Below are 20573 nucleotides of genomic sequence, written 5' to 3' on the forward strand. Positions count from 1 at the left end.
TGGTGACCTGGGATCTAGCCCTGGGTCTATACCAGTGATGGCGAACCTATGACACGCGTGTCAGAGGTGACACGCGAACTCATTTTTTGGTTGATTTTTCTTTGTTAAATGGCATTTAAATATATAAAATAAATATCAAAAACATAAATCTTTGTTTTACTATGGTTGCAAATATCAAAAAATTTCTATATGTGACACGGCACCAGAGTTAAGCTAGGGTTTTTCAAAATGCTGACATGCTGAGCTCAAAAGGTTCGCTATCACTGGTCTATACTAACCAGCTGAAAAGTACAGTACCTAAAACAGGTTGTACTCAATTTTGTGAGAGGCTTTTAACTTTTCCCCCTGATATCTTTAACAATATTTATTTAACATACCTGTCACTTTTTAAATATATTTTTATTGATTTCAGAGAGAAAAGGAGAAGGAGAGATAGAAACATCAATGATGAGAGAGAATCATTGATTGGCTGCCTCCTGCATGCCCCCCACTGGGGATCGAGCCTGCAACCCAGGCATGTGCCCTTGACCAGAATCGACCCAGGACCCTTCAGTCCACAGGCCGACCCTCTATCCATTGAGCCAAACCAGCTAGGGCACCTGTCACCTTTTTACTGGACCAAAATTAAAAAATAAGAACAATAGTATATACTAGTATATTAATACTTCTGAGATTGTTAAACATCAAATTTGCAGAAAGATCCTTCTTTAGCCCTAGCTGGTTTGGCTCAGTGGATAGAGGGTGGGACTGTGGACTGAAAGGTCCCTCCCAGGTTCGATTCTGGTCAGGGGCACATGCCTGGGTTGTGGGCTCAATTCCCAGTTGGGAGCGTGCAGTAGGCAGCCAATCAATGATTCTCTCTCATCATTGATGTTTCTATCTCTCTTCCCCTCTCCCTTCCTCTCTGAAATAAAAAAAATATATATTGTTTTTTAAAAAGATCCTTTTTTTATACTGAGAAGACTGTATTTGGCCTTTTCGGGGCTTTGAAATTTCTCTGTGATTCAATTGTTGTGATGTCAAAGTGAGTGAATAAATGAGTGTGTGTGTTGAACTTATTTGACTAAGAAAATATTGTCAAACCTTTCACAAACAATTTTTTTAAAAACTTTTTTCCATTCTATGAAGTCACAAGTTTAGGAATCACGAGATTTCTAAGAACTAAATGATTTCGGAATTTTGGAACAGAAAGAATGACTTTACTTAGCTGGGCTTCAGAAATATCTGAAAAATTATTCAAATCATGTTTTAAATGCACTAAGACAAAAATAATAAATGCACCAATAAGACTGTGTCCATTTGAGGATTTGTCTTTTAGTATCCTTTCTGTAGGGTGAATAATTGTGATAAATTGAAATGATCTATTTTTGCCTTAAGAAATCTCCTATAGGTGACATCACCAAGAAAAGATAATGGAGAAGAGTAGAAGTTAGGAAATGGAGCCAGTAGAATAAAAAGCAGACTTAGCATAGCTAAGGAGAGGGTCTGGTGTCCATATAGGCTTGCCCGATACTGTCAGATAGATACCTGTATAAATTGTCTAGTTTCAAAATATTCATGCTAGTTTTTCTTATACTTTTTCAGAGTAAATTCTTTAAATCTGTGTCTCATTTTATGTAATGAGGGTCCTTATTTTCCTTGGAGGATCTAATTTCTCTCCAAAATGTTAAGGAACAGTTAAATGCCTCTTTTATCATCACATCTCCCCCAACTCCTTTTTCCCTGCCCTCTCCCTTCCTTTTTATATACAGAAATATGTGAATTTCCTATTCTTATCAAATTAACCAATTGAGGTGGTAATTTGTATTAAGCAGGTAAATTACTATCTTTTTTTAAAGTAGCATAGGTACCCCACATAAGAATATATCTTCTCTATAAAGCATCAATGATGACAAGTTTATATTAATCCTAGAGGCCTGATGCACAAAAATCGTGCAAGAGTAGGCCCTCGCAGCCCCAGCTGCCTTGCGCCCCCCCCCCCCCCCCCCCCCCCCCGGAAGGTTCATCTTGGAAGGATTGGAAGGATTGTTCTGGAAGGTCGTTCTGCCATCCAGTCTAATTAAGCATATTAACTCTTTATTATATTGGATTGCCTTTGATACAACCATATTAGTACTCATTTAAGAGAATAAAATTATTCAGATATAACAGAATTAACGAGATAGCCTTGCCCTAGTTTTCCTAAGGAACTTACCATTTTAAGAGAAGGAAATGGCTGATTATCAGATAAAGAATTTTCTTCTTCAACCACAGATTCTGAAAAATTTAAATTATAAAAACTCAGTAGATTTAAAAAAATACCATTTTATCACTAAGATCGCTTTCTAAATTTGTAGGCAAAAAAAGACATGCTAAAGTAATTATGAAATCCTTTCATATGCAGTGTTTGAAGGCTCTTATATTTATTATTTTTAACCATTAAACCCCTGATTTTTTAAATAAGCATCTTTTTTGAAGACTAGTATGCAACATTTAACAGAAACACCATAGTTTGTGGTCCTAACAATGATTATTTTCTCATAAAAGTTGTAATACTTCTTTTAAAAAAGGTAGTCACAAGAGTGTTTTGTTATTTCTTAATGGAATTAAGAGCTATGTCATCTTGCTAAGACTATCTGAAATATCAAAATCGTCTCAGAAGTTAGAAATTAAGAGAATCTATAGACACTAATGTACTTTGGTTACCATTACATTTAATCCAAAATAGATTCCATCTTGAGACACAGAAGAATTTTTTCCAAGACAAAAAAAATTAATATCAAGCTTTTCTTTTAAAAAAAAAAAAAGGCCGCTTGGTGTGGCTGAGTGGTTGAGTGTCAACCTATAAACCAAGAGGTCATGGTTTGAATCCTGGTGAGGGCATTTGCCCAGAATGCAGGCTCGATTCCCAATGTGGGGCATTTAGGAGGCACCCAATCAATGATTCTCTCTCATCATAAATGTTTCTATCTCTCTCCCTTCCTCTCTGAAATCACTGGCTCGAAATACATAAAAACATTTTCCTCACCCTACAGAGGTTTACATTCTAGTTGAAGAGACAGGGCATATTTAAAAATAAAGGGTAACAACAACAAAGGATACACTAAGCCTCAAATGAATGGCATAGACTATTATGTCCCATGGAAAGAGAAAGTAAAGTGGAATTACAAAGGGATTTTGTAGGCAGAACAAGCTTTGAGGAACCTGGGGCAAGTAAACTGCCCAAGGTCACAATTGGTAAATATCAGGTAGAGCTGCCTTCATTTTCCTGGCTTCTATCCTTGCTATAGTCTTCTCATTTTGTAATGTGAAGAATGTTGGAAATACTGAAAGGTACAACATGATAAAGACCTCTGATCATCTATACAATGACATATATGCACTTGAAGATTAATATATGTAAAGCTTTCATGTTTATAAAATTACTTTTGGATAGCCCTGTATTATATTCATTAAATGACCAACAGTGTGTCAAAATGGATAAGGAAATATTGTATATATGCTAACTATGAAGTGAAAATAGTGTTTCCATATTTGTACATACCTTTTACATCTTTAGATTTTAGTGCAGTCACATGAGTAAGCTAGAAAACACACACAAAATGCAATCATTAGAAAAAGCCTTAGTTTATGAAGAACTTTAACTTGAAGAGCTAGTAAGTTAGAGAAAACTATAAAATGTAGAATTATATATATATATACATATATATATATATATATATATTTATTTATTTTCATACATACACATAAGATCATAATCAAATACCCAAGTAGGGAAGAAGAATATAAAGATTCTTAAGTTAAGAAACTTATACTCAACCATTAATTTAGGTATCCAATGGGAATAGAAAGGGGGATCACATAAGATTACATGTAATAACAAAATATACAAAGATCTTAGCGACATAAGTATAAAGCCAACAATAGCATAAAAGGCCAATTGTAAAGTAGTGAGTTACATAAAGAAAGGCTAAAGTAGAACAGAGGCAACCTAAAATTATGGATGAGAAGGGCTGACAAAGACTTATAGTCTAGCCCCGTGGTCAGCAAACTGCAGCTTGCGAGCCACATACGGCTCTTTGGCCCCTTGAGTGTGGCTCTTCCTAAGCCTTAGGAGTACCCTAATTAAGTTAATAACAATGTACCTACCTATATAGTTTAAGTTTAAAAAATTTGGCTCTCAAAAGAAATTTCAATCGCTATACTGTTGATATTTGGCTCTGTTGACTAATGAGTTTGCCGACCATTGGCCTAGCCCCTTGATGTACGCAAAAACCAAGGGGGTTCATGAAAACAGAGAAGACAGATAGATCAGCACAAACCCATTCTTCCTAATAGAACAGAAAACCAAAGCATATACTCTATGCATGATGACTGTATTATCTCCATGTGCAGAGAACATTACCATATACAGACAGGTACAAATAGTCTTAAAATAAAAGATTATTTACATTTTATGCTATTATTACTACCTTCAATAACTGGAGTTGGTCAAATGTTAATTCCTTTACTGGAATTTCAAATAATTCAACCGGATCAGCCTCAAATTTCTAAATAGAAAAGAAAAAGAAATATAGGCCTCAAATTATTACTGAATGTTTACCCCAGACAGGACTAATATCTTAATTTACTGAATGACAAGAACAATTATTTGATAACTACAGTGAGCCCATGTAGAGGAGCCCTTCTTATCTAACACTACACCTCAGCTCTTAAATTCTGGCTTCTGGTTTTAATGTAAGTGGCAGTTCCTGGAAGAAAGAAAACAGCTGGGAGCAGGTTATGGCACTGGAGACACACTGAAAACAAAGCCAGAGGTTCAGTGATTACCTCTATTTCCTGTCATCCTGTATATATTTTATTCGCCATATATCTATGCCACATGACTAGGCAATCAACATGCAAGTACTATGTAAGAATTAATTTCTGTTAATAAGCTTTTAACCTTTTCTAAACCTTTTAAACTTAAGTTTGGTTAAGAATAGCTGCAGAAATCAATTGTTATTAAAAATGTTATCCTATCTAATAATAGACAAACATGGTAATTGACCATACCTTCGCTATGCCTCCCATTGGCTAATCAGCGAGATATGCAAATTAACCGCCAACAAAGATGGCGGTTAATTTGCATAGGTAGGCGCAAAGTGGCAGAGCAAAGCCTGAAGGCGGCTCCGGCCAGAGCAGCGAAGACTAAAGGCGGCTCCGGCTGGAGCCAAGGCCTGGGTCCCGGGTACCGGAGGAAAACCGGTGCCGGCAGCCAGGGGAAGGGAAGGCCTATTGCACGAATCTTTTCATGCAACAGGCCTCTAGTTAACTATAAGTGTAATACTTAACAGAAACTCTATAATAAATGCTTTCCCCTTGAGCAAATCTGTTTTATTAGATTTTAATATCATATCAAATGGCATACTGTTTAGGCACCTTTATCTTAATAAAAGTTAATGTACCACCGATAAATCATCAATCCAACAAATACAGGGCTGGACAAAAGGTTTACAGTTGTAATACAAATAAATAATAATACATAGTTAAATAATAAACTCTGTTTTGTGTACTCAAACTCACAACTATAAAACTACGTTTGCACTCCCCTATACATTAAAATTTATTACTTTTATACTCGTTTATATATATATGGTATGAGTTTGTATATGCATACAGTTTTTCTGTGAGAACACATAAGAGATTATTAAGAGTAAGGGAATGTGGCCAAGGGAAAGGCAAATTTATATTCATAATCTTATGAACTATTGCTTTTATTGAAAAATACCAGCTTAAAAATTAAAACTAAAAATATACACAATTCATTACTCTCATTCCCCAATTAACTCATCCAGATTCAAATTAAGAGCAAAACAAAGAAACTAGATTCATTAACCGCTGTCTTGGTTAGTAGATCCTTTACCACTTCCTCCATTCCTTCTTGTTTCACTTTGCATTAGTTTCCTCACAGCAAAAACAACCTGCTCCATTTCTATTACGTTATCCTACTTCTGTCATCTAACAGGTGCATTTCCTTCCCTCCCTCTCCTAATATGTTTCACAGAAACAGAAAGGTCCTTTTCTATACATCATAGTAATCCCAACCCAAGTGACTGATTAGAATCCACTAGCAGGCAGAGCCAGGTGCCTTGTCACCTACTTACATAACATGCAGGGTCTGGTGCAGTGTTATATATGTAAGCAAACTAGCCTTAACTTCAAACCAACTCAGTGGAAAATAATACTTAAAACCATTAAAAAAAAAAGTTTTAAAGAAAATGCTAAATAAACCCCAGTAGTATAAGTCCCTAAGAAATCACTTGGTTAATTTGTATACTGAAGTTTAGGCAGTTGTGATATATATATATTATCACAATTCTGTTTGCACAACAATTATAATTTTTAAGAAATTATATGCATTTTCAAATCTTTATCATGTCCTCCTCTCCACTCTCAAAAGTCTCAGGCTTACCTTATCTTTGGCCCACATAACTGTACCTCTTGCCTCTATTCTCTGTCCTCTTTAAATTCCCTCTTATATCAGATATCAAATTATTAATCTGGAAGTTTAGTTCTGAACATTTCCCTTCTTGGCTCAAAACCCCTTCACAGAGGCCTCCACTATCTGGCTCCAAAGCACTTCTAATTGTAGTTTTCATTGTGGTCCTTCCCATTTCAGCCAAATCATACTAGCCTATTAATTTGAGAAAGACCTTGAAGAAAAAGAAGGGAGCCTAGAAAACAAACACGCCGGTAGCTTCCTCTCCTGCCTCAATATAGAGACAATGGCAGACTGATAAAGAAACCACCTAAAATGTTCTTCTGTTAGATAACTAGAGGCCCGGTACATGAATTCGTGCACCGGTGGGGTCCAGCCGACCTGCCCCAATGGGGGCCGATCAGGCTGGGCCGGTAAGGGAGGGGTCGCAGGAAGTTGGCTGTTGGCCTGGGGGAAGAAGGGGCCCTTGAGGGAAATTGGCCAGGGGGAGGGGCTGCAGTAGGTTGGGGGAGGGCAATTGGGGCCCCAATCAGGCCGTAGTGCACATCATAGCGACTGGTCATTCCGGCGTTCTGATTGCTTGGCTTTTATATATATAGATATAGATATAAAAAAGCCAATTCAGCAATATAAAGAACCTACTCTTGGAGATTAATATTCCTGTCTCTCAATGTTGTAGGAGCTTGAGAGAGACAGGGATTGGCAGTAACTCACTAAGAAAATTAATTGTCCAACTCTTTTTAATAAATACTTATCTATATATCTTATAAATGAAAGAATTTCAACATACCTTTTTCATAGTCAAACAACAGGTGAGGTCATGATACACCACAGGCACAAAATCTTTTGAAAGATGTACATCAAATTCCACAAAGGCTGCACCCTGACAGAAATAAAGGAATCAAGTATTTTAAAAAATATTACCTAGCTCACAATACATATAAAACTATAAGGACATAAAAAAATCTATTGTTCACTATAAAATCATAGACTTGTACAAAAATAAACAAACAACAAAAAACTTTCACATAAATTTAATGCTACACTTTAAGCTTTATCCTAAAAAGTAATTTCTTCTCTTAAAACCATTTTAAGTATTTTCCTTTTTCAATAGCACAGCAATTTTTTCCTGGAATCAAAATAGGAAAGGAAAGGTCTTAATGAAATCCTCTCTCAAAAAGCAGACCCCTGCAAGTTCTCTAACAGGGATCTTCATGTGTGTGTGCCCTGAACAGGGATCGAAACCACAACCTTGGCTTTTTGGGAAGAAGCTCTAACCAACTGAGCTACCCGGCCAGGGCTAATTCCATTGTTTTCATCTCAGTCTGCACCATAAATCTAAATACAAATGTCTACAGATGCTTCACTGTAGAAACATGTTCAGAAGAAGCATAAATACTCCCCCTTTTAACCTATTAATGAAGACTGGAGATTTCCCAGACCCACATTTATCTACTTTTCTACCTTTGAACCACAACAGTTCAAAGTTGTTTGAAGAAAGAGAGGTTCACTTACATGACTAGCAGCATTTCTTAAAGAAGCAATAGTATTTTCTTGAACTTTAGCAAGCCTAAAAGAGAATACATAGAAATATAGTTATCATACATTATAGAGAAGATTAAGAAAACAAATATAATAAAGAAGCCAGCTATATATTCAACAATGGAAACAATACTTATTCTCTACTTTGCGATTAATTTTGCCATCCCCAAAATAAGACTGTGATCATCACTTGGCTGGTGTGTACATTTATTCCGTAAATTGTAAGTGTTTACAAGCATATCCTATGTCAACCCAACCTTCCCAAGTGAGGTGACCAATTAAGGAAAAGAACCCTTGCAATGGCATGAAGTAGTAGAGACACAGAAACTTGCTCCTTGTGATGAAGCCTCAGGTGACTTAATACTGGCAGACGGGGGGAATGGGAAAAGGCTGACACACCAACAGGGTGGAAGTATGGAAAGTATATTGAGAACAGGTGAGGAAACAGACCAAGAGAGGGCAACATGCCAAAAGTCAGGACCACAATACAGACACACTGATGTCATCTGGCTGACTCATTCGGCATTAAGCTTTTCCCCTAGCTTTCTAGTTTGTTTGTTTGTTAATTTAATAAAGTATAGTTGGTATACAATATTACATTAGTTTCAGATATACAACAGTGATTATATTTATGTCTTGTGATATGATCACAATTAGTTATTATATTATTGACTCTTATTCCCTGTCCTGTACACATCCCCCAGGCTTATTCATTTTATAACTGGAAGTTTGTACCTGTTATCACCCTTCACTTTTTTCATCCTTTCCCTCACTCTCCTCCCCCGTGGGGGCTGGCTTTCTTACCATCAATCATCAATTCAGTAACATATTAAAAAAACACTTAACCAGAATCTTAGAAGAGAGTTAGTCTCTAGTTAATCTGAACTGGGAATCCCAATCACAAGTTAAATTTAAATTCCAGGGTAAAAATAAAAGAATCATTTGATCTTTGGTCAGTCGAATTAATTTAACATGATCAAGTTTGAGCTACCAAATGTTAACGCTGCTCAAATATGCAACCTACTTAGCAGTTGTTGTAGAATTCCCTGCACCTCGATGTCCAACATCCAATGGTGTTCTTGGCTTCCAATACTTGGAAAATGAAGATTTCATGTCACAACTGTATCCCGGTAATGGCTTAATAATTATATAGTCAACTTTTGTAGGGGGAAAAAAGGGGGAGGGACAAAAATAAAGACAATTAAAAAGGCCATGATGAGCTCAATTACATTTAAATACCACTCAAACTAGCTTTATCAATCTCTATCAAATAGGAAAGAAATCAACAAAACTGATTCAAAGTAAAGCTTTCAGAAAATTCAATAGATATATCCTGTTGTTATATTAATGTTCTAAGACAAATCATTAATTTAATCTTTAACATTTTCAAAAGCCCAATTTGAAACTAATAAAAATTTTAACTTAACCTCTGCTACTTTGTAAAGGGCCACCCTGCTTCTTTTGGCTTACCTCTTACTTTGCCTATTGTTTGTCTGGAATTTCTGCTCATGATAGGAAGAGTGAGGACTCCAGCACTTTTCCCACTCTCATCAATGGTAGATGATAAGAGGCATGCTGTACCCACATGTCCAGGAAGAGTATCACCCTGAACTACATGTTCACCGAGATCTTCCTGAAAAAATGAGGTTTAAAATAATCTGAATTCTTATACTTTAATATTTTCCATTTAAAGATCAAAACACTCTATGGAGGAGGATCAATAATATGATCAAATTTATATCCATGTAATTCTTAGAGCATTTTTTGGTAGTAAACAATACATTTTTTTTGGTATATAATATTTTAAGACTTTATGCCAGTGGTTCTCAACCTTCCTAATGCCGCGACCCTTTAATACAGTTCCTCATGTTGTGGTGACCCCCAACCATAAAATTATTTTCGTTGCTACTTCAGAACTGTAATTTTGCTACTGTTATGAATCGTAATGTAAATATCTGATAATGCAGGATGTATTTTCATTGTTCTCGACCCACAGGTTGAAAACCGCATAAAGTTTATGCGTTACTTTATTAATCATTAACTCTGCTGATTTGCACTTCTGATCCTCTAATATGTATTAGGTGAATTTGAAGCACTAATTAAAGTTACTAAGTAGCACTAGCTGGTTTTGCTCAGTGGATAGAGCCTCGCACTGTGGACCAAAGAGTCCCAGGTTCAATTCCAGTCAAGGGCACATACCTCGTTTGCAGGCTCTTACCCAGCCTGGGCCCTGGTCAGGGCACATGCAGGAGGCAACCAATCGATGTGTTTCTCTCACATCGATATTTCTCTTTCTTTCCCTCTCTCTTCCACTCTCTCTAAAAATCAATGGAAAAATATCCTGGGTGAGTATTATTTTTATATTCAAAGACTAAGGTATACTGCCCTAGCCGATTTGGCTCAGTGGATAGAGCGTTGGCCTGAGGACTGAAGGGTCCCGGGTTAAATTCCAATTCGTCAAGGGCACATGTCTGGGTTGTGGACTCAATCCCTAGTAGGGGCGTGCAGGAGGCAGCCAATCAATGATTCTCTTTCATCATTGATGATTCTATCTCTCCCTCTCTAAAATCAATAACATATATCCTATATAATAAAGAGCTAATATGCTAATTAGACCGGACAGCTTCCAGATAGACTGTCTGAATGACTGTCCAGATGACCTTCCACATAAAGCCGGGGCTATGAGAGCTGAGACATCCTGGGTTAGGAGTTGTGGTTAGGGGCGATCAGACAAGTGGTTAGGGGTGATCAGGCAGGCAGGCAGGCAGAGGGGTTAGGGGCGATCAGGCAGAGGCAGTTAGGGGTGATCAGGCAGGCAGGTGAGTGGTTAGGGACAATGAGGCAGGCAGACGAGTGGTTAGGAGTCAGCACTCCCAGACTGTGGGAGGGATGTCCAACTGCCAATTTAGGCCCGATCCCGCAGGAATCCCACAGGGCCTAAACCGGCAGTCAGACATCCCCTGAGGGGTCCCAGATTGTGAGAGAGCTCAGGCTGGGCCGAGGGACCCTCCTCCCCTCTCCACCCCCGTGCATGAATTTCTTGCACCGGGCTTCTAGTCCTATATAATAAAAGGGTAATATGCAAATAGGCCAAATGGCAGAACAACCAAACAACCAATCAAAGTGTAATATGCTAATGATACGCTAAGGCTGCTCAACTGCTCACTATGACGTGCACTGACCATCAGGGGGCAGACAGTCAACTGGTCGACCCATTGCTATGATGTGCAATGACCACCAGGAGGCAGATGTTCCAACTGGTAGGTTAGCTTGCTGCTGAGGTCTGGATGATTGGTATTGAGTGAGATGGGCCGGACATGCCCTGGAGCCCTTCCACGGTCCCTCCCCGGCCCGACTGTGGACTGGTGGGGTCCCTCAGCCTGGCCTGCACCCTCTCACAATCCAGGACCCCTTGGGGGATGTCGGAGAGCTGGTCTCAGCCTGATCCCGAAGTCCACTCCCCTTGGGAGGGTGCCAGACGCAGGGCTCATGGCTGACAAGCACTGCTGCAGCAGCGCGAGCCTCTCCCAATGGGGACTGATTGGGCATGAGCACGCGGCAGGCACAGCAGGGCCAGGATGAGTGGGAGCGGCAGGTAGGAGCTGCAGGCAGCGTTGGACTGCAGGATTTGGCCCAATCCCTGCAGGCCACCCAGAAGGATCCTACCCGTGCACAAATTCATGCCCCGGGCCTCTAGTATTATATACACAAGACTAAGGTATACCTGTAGTGAGCTTTTAATGTATATTATATTCTATAAAAACACATCCACACAGATGACATAGAGGGATGGTAACTCTCCAGGAAATTGAACACTCTGAGATTACATTGAGTATTTTTTTTAGCAGCCTAGTTAATAAATAAAATATTATTTCCCAAACTGCTAACCAAATGAAAGGGAAGTTAGACTGTTCAAGGGATTACTGAAAGGTAGGTCCTGCCCAGTGGGTGTAGCTCAGTGGTTGACTGTCGACCCATGAACCAAGAGGACCCCAGTTCATTTCCTGGTCAGGGCACAAGCCCAGGTTTCTGGCTCGATCCCCACTGGGGGGCATACAGGAGGCAGCCGATCATGATCCTCTCTTATCATTGATGTTTCTCTCTCTCTCTCTTTCCCTCCCCTTTCCTTTCTGAAATCAATAAAAATACATTTTTTTAAAAATAAGAAAACATTCAACCAAAACTTTATATTTTTATAATAAAATCCTACAGGTCATATTACTTAGGTAAGACCTAACTAGTTTTCTTTTTTAAAAAATAAAAGTATTTTTAGTTATTTTGGGGGGAAAATACTGTAAATTCCATCTAATGCAAAGTAGCTAAAAAGCCACTCACAAAAGCTATGTCTAAAGGAATCATCAAATTAAACAATTCAAAGATTATAATTTTAATTACACACAACAAATGTTACTCATTGGGTTTAAATCCATTCTGAATTGTGCCATTTAAGAAACCATGGCTACTTGCTACTGCTGAGCAAGGCACATACCCTACTCTCAAAGATTTAAACTTTAGAAAAGTAAAAATGGGAGTGAAAGTGCCAAAAAATAAGAAAGTAGGGAAAGTGATACACATAACTACTGAGCCAGGCCCAATAGAGCAAGGACCTCAGGGGAGGGCTCGGTATTATTTGTGGAGAGCCGTAGCCGATTTGGCTCAGTGGATAGAGGGTTGGCCTGAGGACTGAAGGGTCCCGGGTTAAATTCCAGTCAAGGGCACATGCCTGCCTCAAAAGTTCCCCAGTTCCCTCAGCCCCTCAGCTGCCCAGGGCCAGCCCAAGGTGCAGGCAAGCCTTGGATGGCAGCAGCCCAGCTGACGCCTGAGCCGCAGGCAAGCCTCAGATGTTGGCTGCCCAGCAGCCCAGGGCCGCCCAAGGCTCAGGTAACCAGAGCCAGCTGAGACTTGTGCTGCCAGCAGTGGCAGCAGCAGAGGTATGATGGGGCGTCGCCTTCCCCTGATTGCTGGGTCACCTCCTGCCCCTGAGGGCTCCTGGACTGTGAGAAGGGGCAGGTCAGGCTGAGGGACACCCCCCACCCCCCAGTGAATAAATTTTCATGCACCAGGCCTCTCTAGTTCTTATAATAAAATGCCTCAATAAACCATAGACTTTGGTCACAAAAAGGGCTCAATCATGCTAGTTTCATCAGGTTGCCCAACAACAGTTATATTTAGAACAGACACAGACATCAAGACATCTGATCTTTATTTGAAACCAATTTTGCTGAAGTTCTCAATTATATTAATTAGAGGCACGATGCACGAATCTGTGCACGGCTGGGGTCCCTCAGCCTAGCTGGTGATAGGGGCTGATTGGGGCCGTCTAGCCCAGTCCCGATCGGGGCAGATTGGGGCCTGCTGGCCAGCCAGGGGGAGGGACTGGCCTGCATTGAGCTTCTGCACCCTGGTGGTCAGTGTACGTTATGCGACTGGTCGACTGGTTGTTCAGTTGACCGGTTGTAACAGTCGCTTATGCTTTCATATATATAGATATATATAGGTAGTACTTGTGTCTGTCAACTCTAAGTTTTTTAAGCCTGCTAAAATATATAGAAGATTAAACATCTAAAATGCTGTACAAATCATGGGTTTATATAAATCAGACTACAATAAAAATGAAAACATACACAAAAGTTCATGCCTACATTCCTTCTCAACCCCCTCAAGTTAAAGAATTACTCACCTCAAAAAAATCAAATATTAGTTCCAAATTATCTGGTTCCATTGTCTGTATGCTATACTCTGTCCAACGATCAGGCTGTAAGCCATACCCACAATCCGGCTGTGAATGCTTGCACTTGAACTCAGTGTCGCTTATCAAGGATATCTCCAGGGTATTGGACATTTTGTGAAGAACAGGGGGAGACACCCTATCATCATCATCTTCCTCCAGACCCTCTAGTGTCAGCTTCACTCTAAACAAAAGGAAAAAATAATGAATTTCAAAAAGTGGAACTAAAGGAAAACTCATAAAAATGTTATCTAAATGCTAAAATTTAGAAGTGCTCCCTGAATATGCAAAATCTTCAAATAATAAAATACAAGGTGGAGCAAAAGTAGGTTTACAATTGTGAGTACATGAAACAGAGTTTATTTTTTTTATTATTTATTAATTATATTTTCTATACAGCAACTGTAAACCTACATTTGCCCTACACTGTGTATTATATAAAGACTACACACGCTATAGGTTAAGACAGTGATGGCGAACCTTTTGAGCTCGGCGTTTCAGCATTTTGAAAAACCCTAACTTAACTCTGGTGCCATGTCACATATAGAAATTTTTTGATATTTGCAACCATAGTAAAACAAAGGTTGATATTTTTGATATTTATTTTATATATTTAAATGCCATTTAACAAAGAAAAATCAACCAAGAAAATGAGTTTGCGTGTCACCTCTGACACGTGTGTCATAGGTTCGCCATCACTGGGTTAAGGCATCAGCTATATTTTATAAAATACTGATGTTTTAGCCCTAGTTGGTTTGGCTCAGTGGATAGAGCCTTGGCCTGTGGACTGAAGGGTTCTGGGTACGATTCCAGTCAAGGGCACATGCCCCAATTTTGGGCTCAATCCCCAATAGGGGGTGTGCAGGAGGCAGCCAATCAATGATTCTCTCTCATCATTGATGTTTCTATTTCTCTCTCCCTCTTTTTTCCTCTCTGAAATCAATAAAAATATATTTTAAAAAGTACTGATGTTTTAATCTACATATATTTCTGTAGAGTATTAAAATGAGACAAATGCTCATTAAGCCTAAGGCCATTTCCATTAATTCTTTGGTTTTTAAAAAAACAAATCTAAAAAGGTATTTACTATTACCCTCCATCTATACCTGGCCATTTCAATTTCTTTTGAGATGTCTCACAAATGCCTATGCATAAAACAAGCACAAAATTGAACCATATTTTGCATTAAAAGACTATTAAGAGTTAGAGATTATAAACTATTTTCCCCTTTCTTCTATCTCACCACAGTGAGTCGGGGGTACTTTGTGAAAAGTATATTACTAAAGAAAAACACTGTATTAAGTACATATATTTGTCTGTATGTATCTTTTATATGTGTCTATGTACTTTTTTAAACAAAACAAACATATAAACTAAGAGTCTAAAACTCTTATAGGCCTCGCAGCAATGAAAACAAAGACCAATTACCCAAGCCATAGGGCTAACAGAGACTAATCTATTCCCAATAAAAGGCAATTACTTGCACGAAGCACTTGTAATGCCCAAAAGTACTCAATTCTAGAATATACAAGAATGTACCAACTGAAATGCACTTAAACAATTTTAATATTATTAATGTAGGAAGTAATGTTAATGGATACAGCAGCGATTTTCAACATTTTTTATATCACAGCACACATAAACTAATTAATAAAATTATGCAGCACACCAAAATATTAAGTTGTTTGCTAGTCTGACCAACAATTTGATTCATTCACACTGGACGGCTATTGTTGTGTTGGCTATTGACATTTTTTTAATTTGACAATATAAGGGAAAAGAGGTGAGTGCCCCTGACTAAATAGTCAGGTATTACATGTTTTTAAAATTCTGCAGCACTCTGGTTGAAAAGCGCAGGTAAGAGTAATAAATAGCTAAGCTCCAAAAACTTTTCATTCTAGATTTAAATGGGATCTGATTGATAATAAAAATAATGGAACTGTATTAGTGGGACCTGCTTTCTCTGCATGACCTCCTGTCTCTAACCACTGCTGAGCCTTATCACATAGCCACATAATTCTGAAGTCTTCCTGAGGGAACATCCATATAGATTATTCAACTGGTAATACTGTACTAATCAAAAGTAGCACTTCAATAATAAAAAAAAACCATCATCTCTTCTCATAAACCAAAGCTCTTAGGAATAATTCTGGACAACCGATTCTATTGGTGAACCTGAAAGAAGAAACATCCTCTACCAGAGCATATGAAAAGAGACCACAAATGGACAGTAATGAACAGGCAAGAAAGGCATGGAGATAAAAAGGCTATTCTGTCATCAGCAATGTGCATCTACCCTTCTCCCTCACCCCCAGAAAAGAAAGAAAAGTCATGTTTAAAGGGATTTATGAAAGAATTTGTTAAAGGGGTTCTTCAAATAGCTATATAAATGTTATAGTCTATCATAAAGAGACATTGCTTTCCACTTACTGCTGGAGTCAAATGAAAGAGAAACTTGTGCTTAAAATTTGATAATAAAATAAAATAGCATTTTAGTGTTTTAGTTAAAATGTATAAGCTGTTGCTAAGTTTTTAAAGTCCTTATAACCTAGCAGATAAAATTATTTCCTATACCATGAAGGTTTAATCTAACACTAATACAAACTTGGGGGGACGGAAAATGGTCAGAACACCAGTTTCTAGCTATGCATGATTATTTCAACAGGAATCAGTCCAGCCGGCCGTGAGTGTTGACCTATGAACCACGTGGTCATAGTTTAATTCCCAGCCAAGGCATATGCCCAGGTTGCAGGCCCGATCCCTGGTGTGGGATGTGCAAGAGGCAGTCAATCAATGATTCTCTCTCATCACTGATGTTTCTTTCTCTCCCTCTCACCTTCCTCTCTGAATTCAATAAAAATGTATTTTAAAAAATATGAATTAGTTGTTAATTTATAGAGCCCAACTAAGTATGATTATATGAAATATTCCAACTTAAGCCTAAGCAACACTATAATATATACAAACACTCAAAATAATTTCTAGAAACAATAAGGGGTAATGGGGGGGGGGACATATGTAATACTTTTAACAATAAAGATTTATAAGAACAAAAAACTGCAAGAGAACCAAGCACTTTGGAGACTGAAGAAAACATAATTTTGAAAAATATGTATAGAAAATAAAAGTTAACTTTTCATAGAAAAATAAAAAAGAATAGTATAGGACTCAGTATATATTTGCAAGGCAATCAGAACCCCAACCATTAATATCTATGAAATTCTTAGTAAGTCTTATTAAGCCCAACCAACCAAGGCTTTTACTGCTTTCTTTATTTCAAGGTCTTATGCTAATGAGACATTTTGTAGTTATTACACAATTTGCTTCCTTTAACATTTAAATAAGATATTAAATTATAGCCCTAGCCGACTTGGCTCAGTGGATAGGGCGTCGGCCTGTGGACTGAGGGGTCCCAGGTTCGGTTCCGGCCAAGGGCACATGCCTGGGTTGCGGGCTCGATCCCCAGTGTGGGGTGTGCAGGAGGCAGCCAATCAGTGATTCTCTCTCATCACTGATGTTTCTATCTCTCTCTCTCCTCCTCCCTTCCTCTCTGAAATCAATAAAGAAATATATATTTTTTTTAAAAGATATTAAATTATATGACTAACTGGTTAGAGAATCTTTGCAGTCAAATGGATCTTGCAGATCAACCATGTGGTCCCATAACCTCCATTTTTTCTGAAGCAAAGCAGAAGCCTAGAAATGCAGAGACAAGGTACACCCAAAATCCTTTACTCACTTTCAGAAGAGCCAATGCAAATAACTATGAAGTATTACATACCCTTTCCCTTACGTATTGTATGACTGGGAAAAGTTTTATAATATTTAAGCAGTTATGGTAAAACATTTATGGATTTTGAAACTGCAGTATTATTATGAATTATATCCAAATGACAGAGCTGCCTGGGTCACTAAGAAGCCAGCTCACTCAAAGGCATATATGATGACATTACCGAAAAATAAAGTTACTCACTAAGTATAAAGTTTTTGTGTAAAGTTTTCACACAAAACTTGACATCTATTTTTTAAATTAATATATGATTAAAAAGAAACTAATATGGAACTGCTATGATAACTGCTACCTTTCTTCGTGGAAAGGTTTTCATTTGTAAGGTACAGGAAAGTTTAGGGCACTGAAGGATATTTCCAACAATCATTTTTCTGTTTACCTTCATTTAGCACAAAATCATTTCTCTTATATCAATTTAAAACAAGCAATTTATTGCTACACTAATAAATTTTAAATGGTATAAACCATACAGAAATATAAGCTTGGAAATCATTTATTTACATAAAAACACAGTGTTCTAGTTTCAAATTTAGAGATTAAGAATAACATAAGTACATGTAATTGCAGCAATCTGAGACAGGGAAGCAGTTCACTCTCATAAGACCCTGTAGTTCTTAGAAAACGTAACATTAAAAGTGTGCTCTTTTTTAGTTTATACACTTAAAGTCTAAAACCAGAAATCTACAGCATTAGTGAAAATAAATGGCCTAAGTAACAAATACACATGGTCATACCTAAATCTAGATTTTTTAAATTTCTTCTTGGTTATAGAGACAGGAGGCTTTTCAGAATAATGCAAACGTAATCTTATTTCAGTCTGACACGTCAGCCATCCCGAATCCAAATTCTCAACACCATCTGGCAAGTAAATACAAAGAAGAGTAATTATTATACATATTTTTAAACAATCCAGTAAGTACAATACACACTGACAATTCTAGTTCACATTCAGATTTTAATACATTCAGGTTATGTCACTGGTACTTCTCTCCAAAGCAAATATATATGCAGTCTTAAATTTATCATTGAAAAAGAACTTTTATATGAAGAGGGGGAAAAAGTTAAATGAATGTTAACAATAGCCATAGCTTAAATTAAGTAAATAAAAATATTCTAATTAAATCCATTATCGAAATAATACACATTCATTTCAGAAAGAATCCATGTTTCAAGATGACTTCTAACCTACATTTGTTCCATTGGGAATTACTATTACACTTCCAAATACTTCACATGAGGTTATTTACTCAGCTGAAACTAATTATACGACTAGTGCTAGGGACTGAAATATGAGATGGTAAAAATAAAACTGTGAGTCAATTCTGTATTCTCACATTTATACATTCTGCCGTAAATTTCACAACTGTGATAATACTGTATTAGCACTGTTTAACTTGAAGTTTCCTACTAACATAGGTAACACATTTTTCAAAGTACTACTGAACTATCAACTGTTTTGGACCAAAGTTTTTCAATAGGACTTAAAATGTATATCAAGAAACATTTATCTTTAGAAATGTAACTTTAAAAATGTTTAGTAATTAGCAAATCTATACTAATAAAAGGGTAATATGCTAATTAGACCGTGAGACCTTCTGGACGTCCTTCCAGACAAAGCCATGGTGGCGGGCCGAGGCAGAGGCGGCTGGGGCGATCAGGCCAGGAGGGGAGGGCAGTTGGGGGTGATCAGGCTGCCAGGGGGAGGGGGCAGTTGGGGGTGAGCAGGCCAGCAGGGGGGGCACTTGGGGGCAATCAGGCTGGCGGGAGGGGGCAGTTGGGGGTGAGCAGCCAGCAGGCAGAGTGGTTAGGGGTGATCAAGCAGGCAGGCAGGTGAGCGGTTAGGAGCAGTGGTCCCGGATTGCGAGGGGGTTGTTCGAGTGCCAGTTTAGACCCTGTGGGGTCCCAGATTGGAGAGGGTGCAGGCTGGGCTGAGGGATACCCCCCCCCCACCGTGCACGAATTTTGTGCACCAGGCCACTAGTTTTAAAAATAAAAAGAAATCACAGGAGTGGGTGGGGAGAGGTCAATGAGGGGAAAAGGAGACATATATAATACTTTCAACAATAAAGAATTTAATTAAAAGAAGAAATATTTGGGTAGAAATAAAAAAATAAAAAGAAACCACCATTATTTCTTAATTTTAAACTATTTCCAGGAATAGACAAAGTTGGAGAAATGACTTTGCATCCTAAAAGTTAACAGCCCACTGTACACAATAAGCATCTGTAGATGCAAGTAGCAGACCTTCCTCACACACCACGCACGTCTATGAAAAAAAAATGTTTTCCTTAAGTGGTAGTCCTGACCAACTTTAAAATCATTTTTTGTGAGAATTTTCAGCTGAAAATATTCAAGAACACCCAAATTGTAATATATGTACTTTTCTAATATTCATTGCAAATTGATTTTTTTAAATTAAATTCAAAATATTGTGGCATGTGGGGATGGTTTCCGTTTTGGATGCGTGGCTGTTAACTGTCTTAAGCTGAATTTAGAACAATAAAAATTTCCATGCAGTTATAACCATATGTAGTAATTAACACACAACAGCTGAAAAAAACTATCCTATCTAATAACAGACAAACATGGTAATTGACCGTACCTTTGCTACACCTCCCATGGCCAATCAGCATGATATGCAAATTAACTGCCAACAAAGATGGCAGCTAATTTGCATACTACGGGCAGGACAGCGCAGCTGCCAACATGAGAGCCGCCATCCAGGCCCCCGTGTTCGACCCCAGAAGCCGCCTGCCTGCCGCCCAGAAGCTGGTGATTGGGGGGGAGGGGGGAGATGGGGGTTCCCTGCCCAGGCCTGACGCCTGGGCCAGAGGCATCAGGCCTGGGTGGGGGGGCGGAACCGGTGATCAGGGGGAGATGGGGGTCCCCTGCCCAGGCTTGAAGCCTGGGCCAGAGGCGTCAGGCCTGGGCGGGGGGCCAAGCTGGCGATCGGAGGGTGATGGGGGTAGACGCCTCTGGCCGAGGCGTCAGGCCTAGGCGAGGGCGGAAGCCAGTCATCGGGGGGGAGGTGGGGGGGCCAAAGCTGGCGATTG

General features: G+C 38.6%; 1 protein-coding gene across 5 annotated transcripts in view; it reads right to left on the reverse strand.

The window, feature by feature from the left end:
* GPCPD1 (glycerophosphocholine phosphodiesterase 1) overlaps positions 1 to 20573 on the reverse strand; it is a 56907-nt gene that overhangs the window by 16526 nt on the left and 19808 nt on the right. For 4 of the 5 annotated variants that reach the window (XM_023760245.1, XM_023760246.1, XM_023760244.1 and 1 more), the window contains 9 exons: positions 18255 to 18378; positions 13683 to 13914; positions 9473 to 9635; positions 9027 to 9159; positions 7976 to 8030; positions 7251 to 7343; positions 4452 to 4529; positions 3524 to 3563; positions 2195 to 2256 (listed from right to left, as the gene is read on the reverse strand). In XM_023760245.1, coding sequence (XP_023616013.1) covers positions 2195 to 2256; positions 3524 to 3563; positions 4452 to 4529; positions 7251 to 7343; positions 7976 to 8030; positions 9027 to 9159; positions 9473 to 9635; positions 13683 to 13914; positions 18255 to 18378 — 980 coding nt within the window. The remainder of the gene's footprint in view (positions 1 to 2194; positions 2257 to 3523; positions 3564 to 4451; positions 4530 to 7250; positions 7344 to 7975; positions 8031 to 9026; positions 9160 to 9472; positions 9636 to 13682; positions 13915 to 18254; positions 18379 to 20573) is intronic. The other variant, XM_023760247.1, reaches the window with a different exon arrangement.

This window comes from Myotis lucifugus, unplaced genomic scaffold (assembly GCF_000147115.1).
Source record: "Myotis lucifugus unplaced genomic scaffold, Myoluc2.0 scaffold_178, whole genome shotgun sequence".
NCBI lineage: Eukaryota > Metazoa > Chordata > Mammalia > Chiroptera > Vespertilionidae > Myotis > Myotis lucifugus.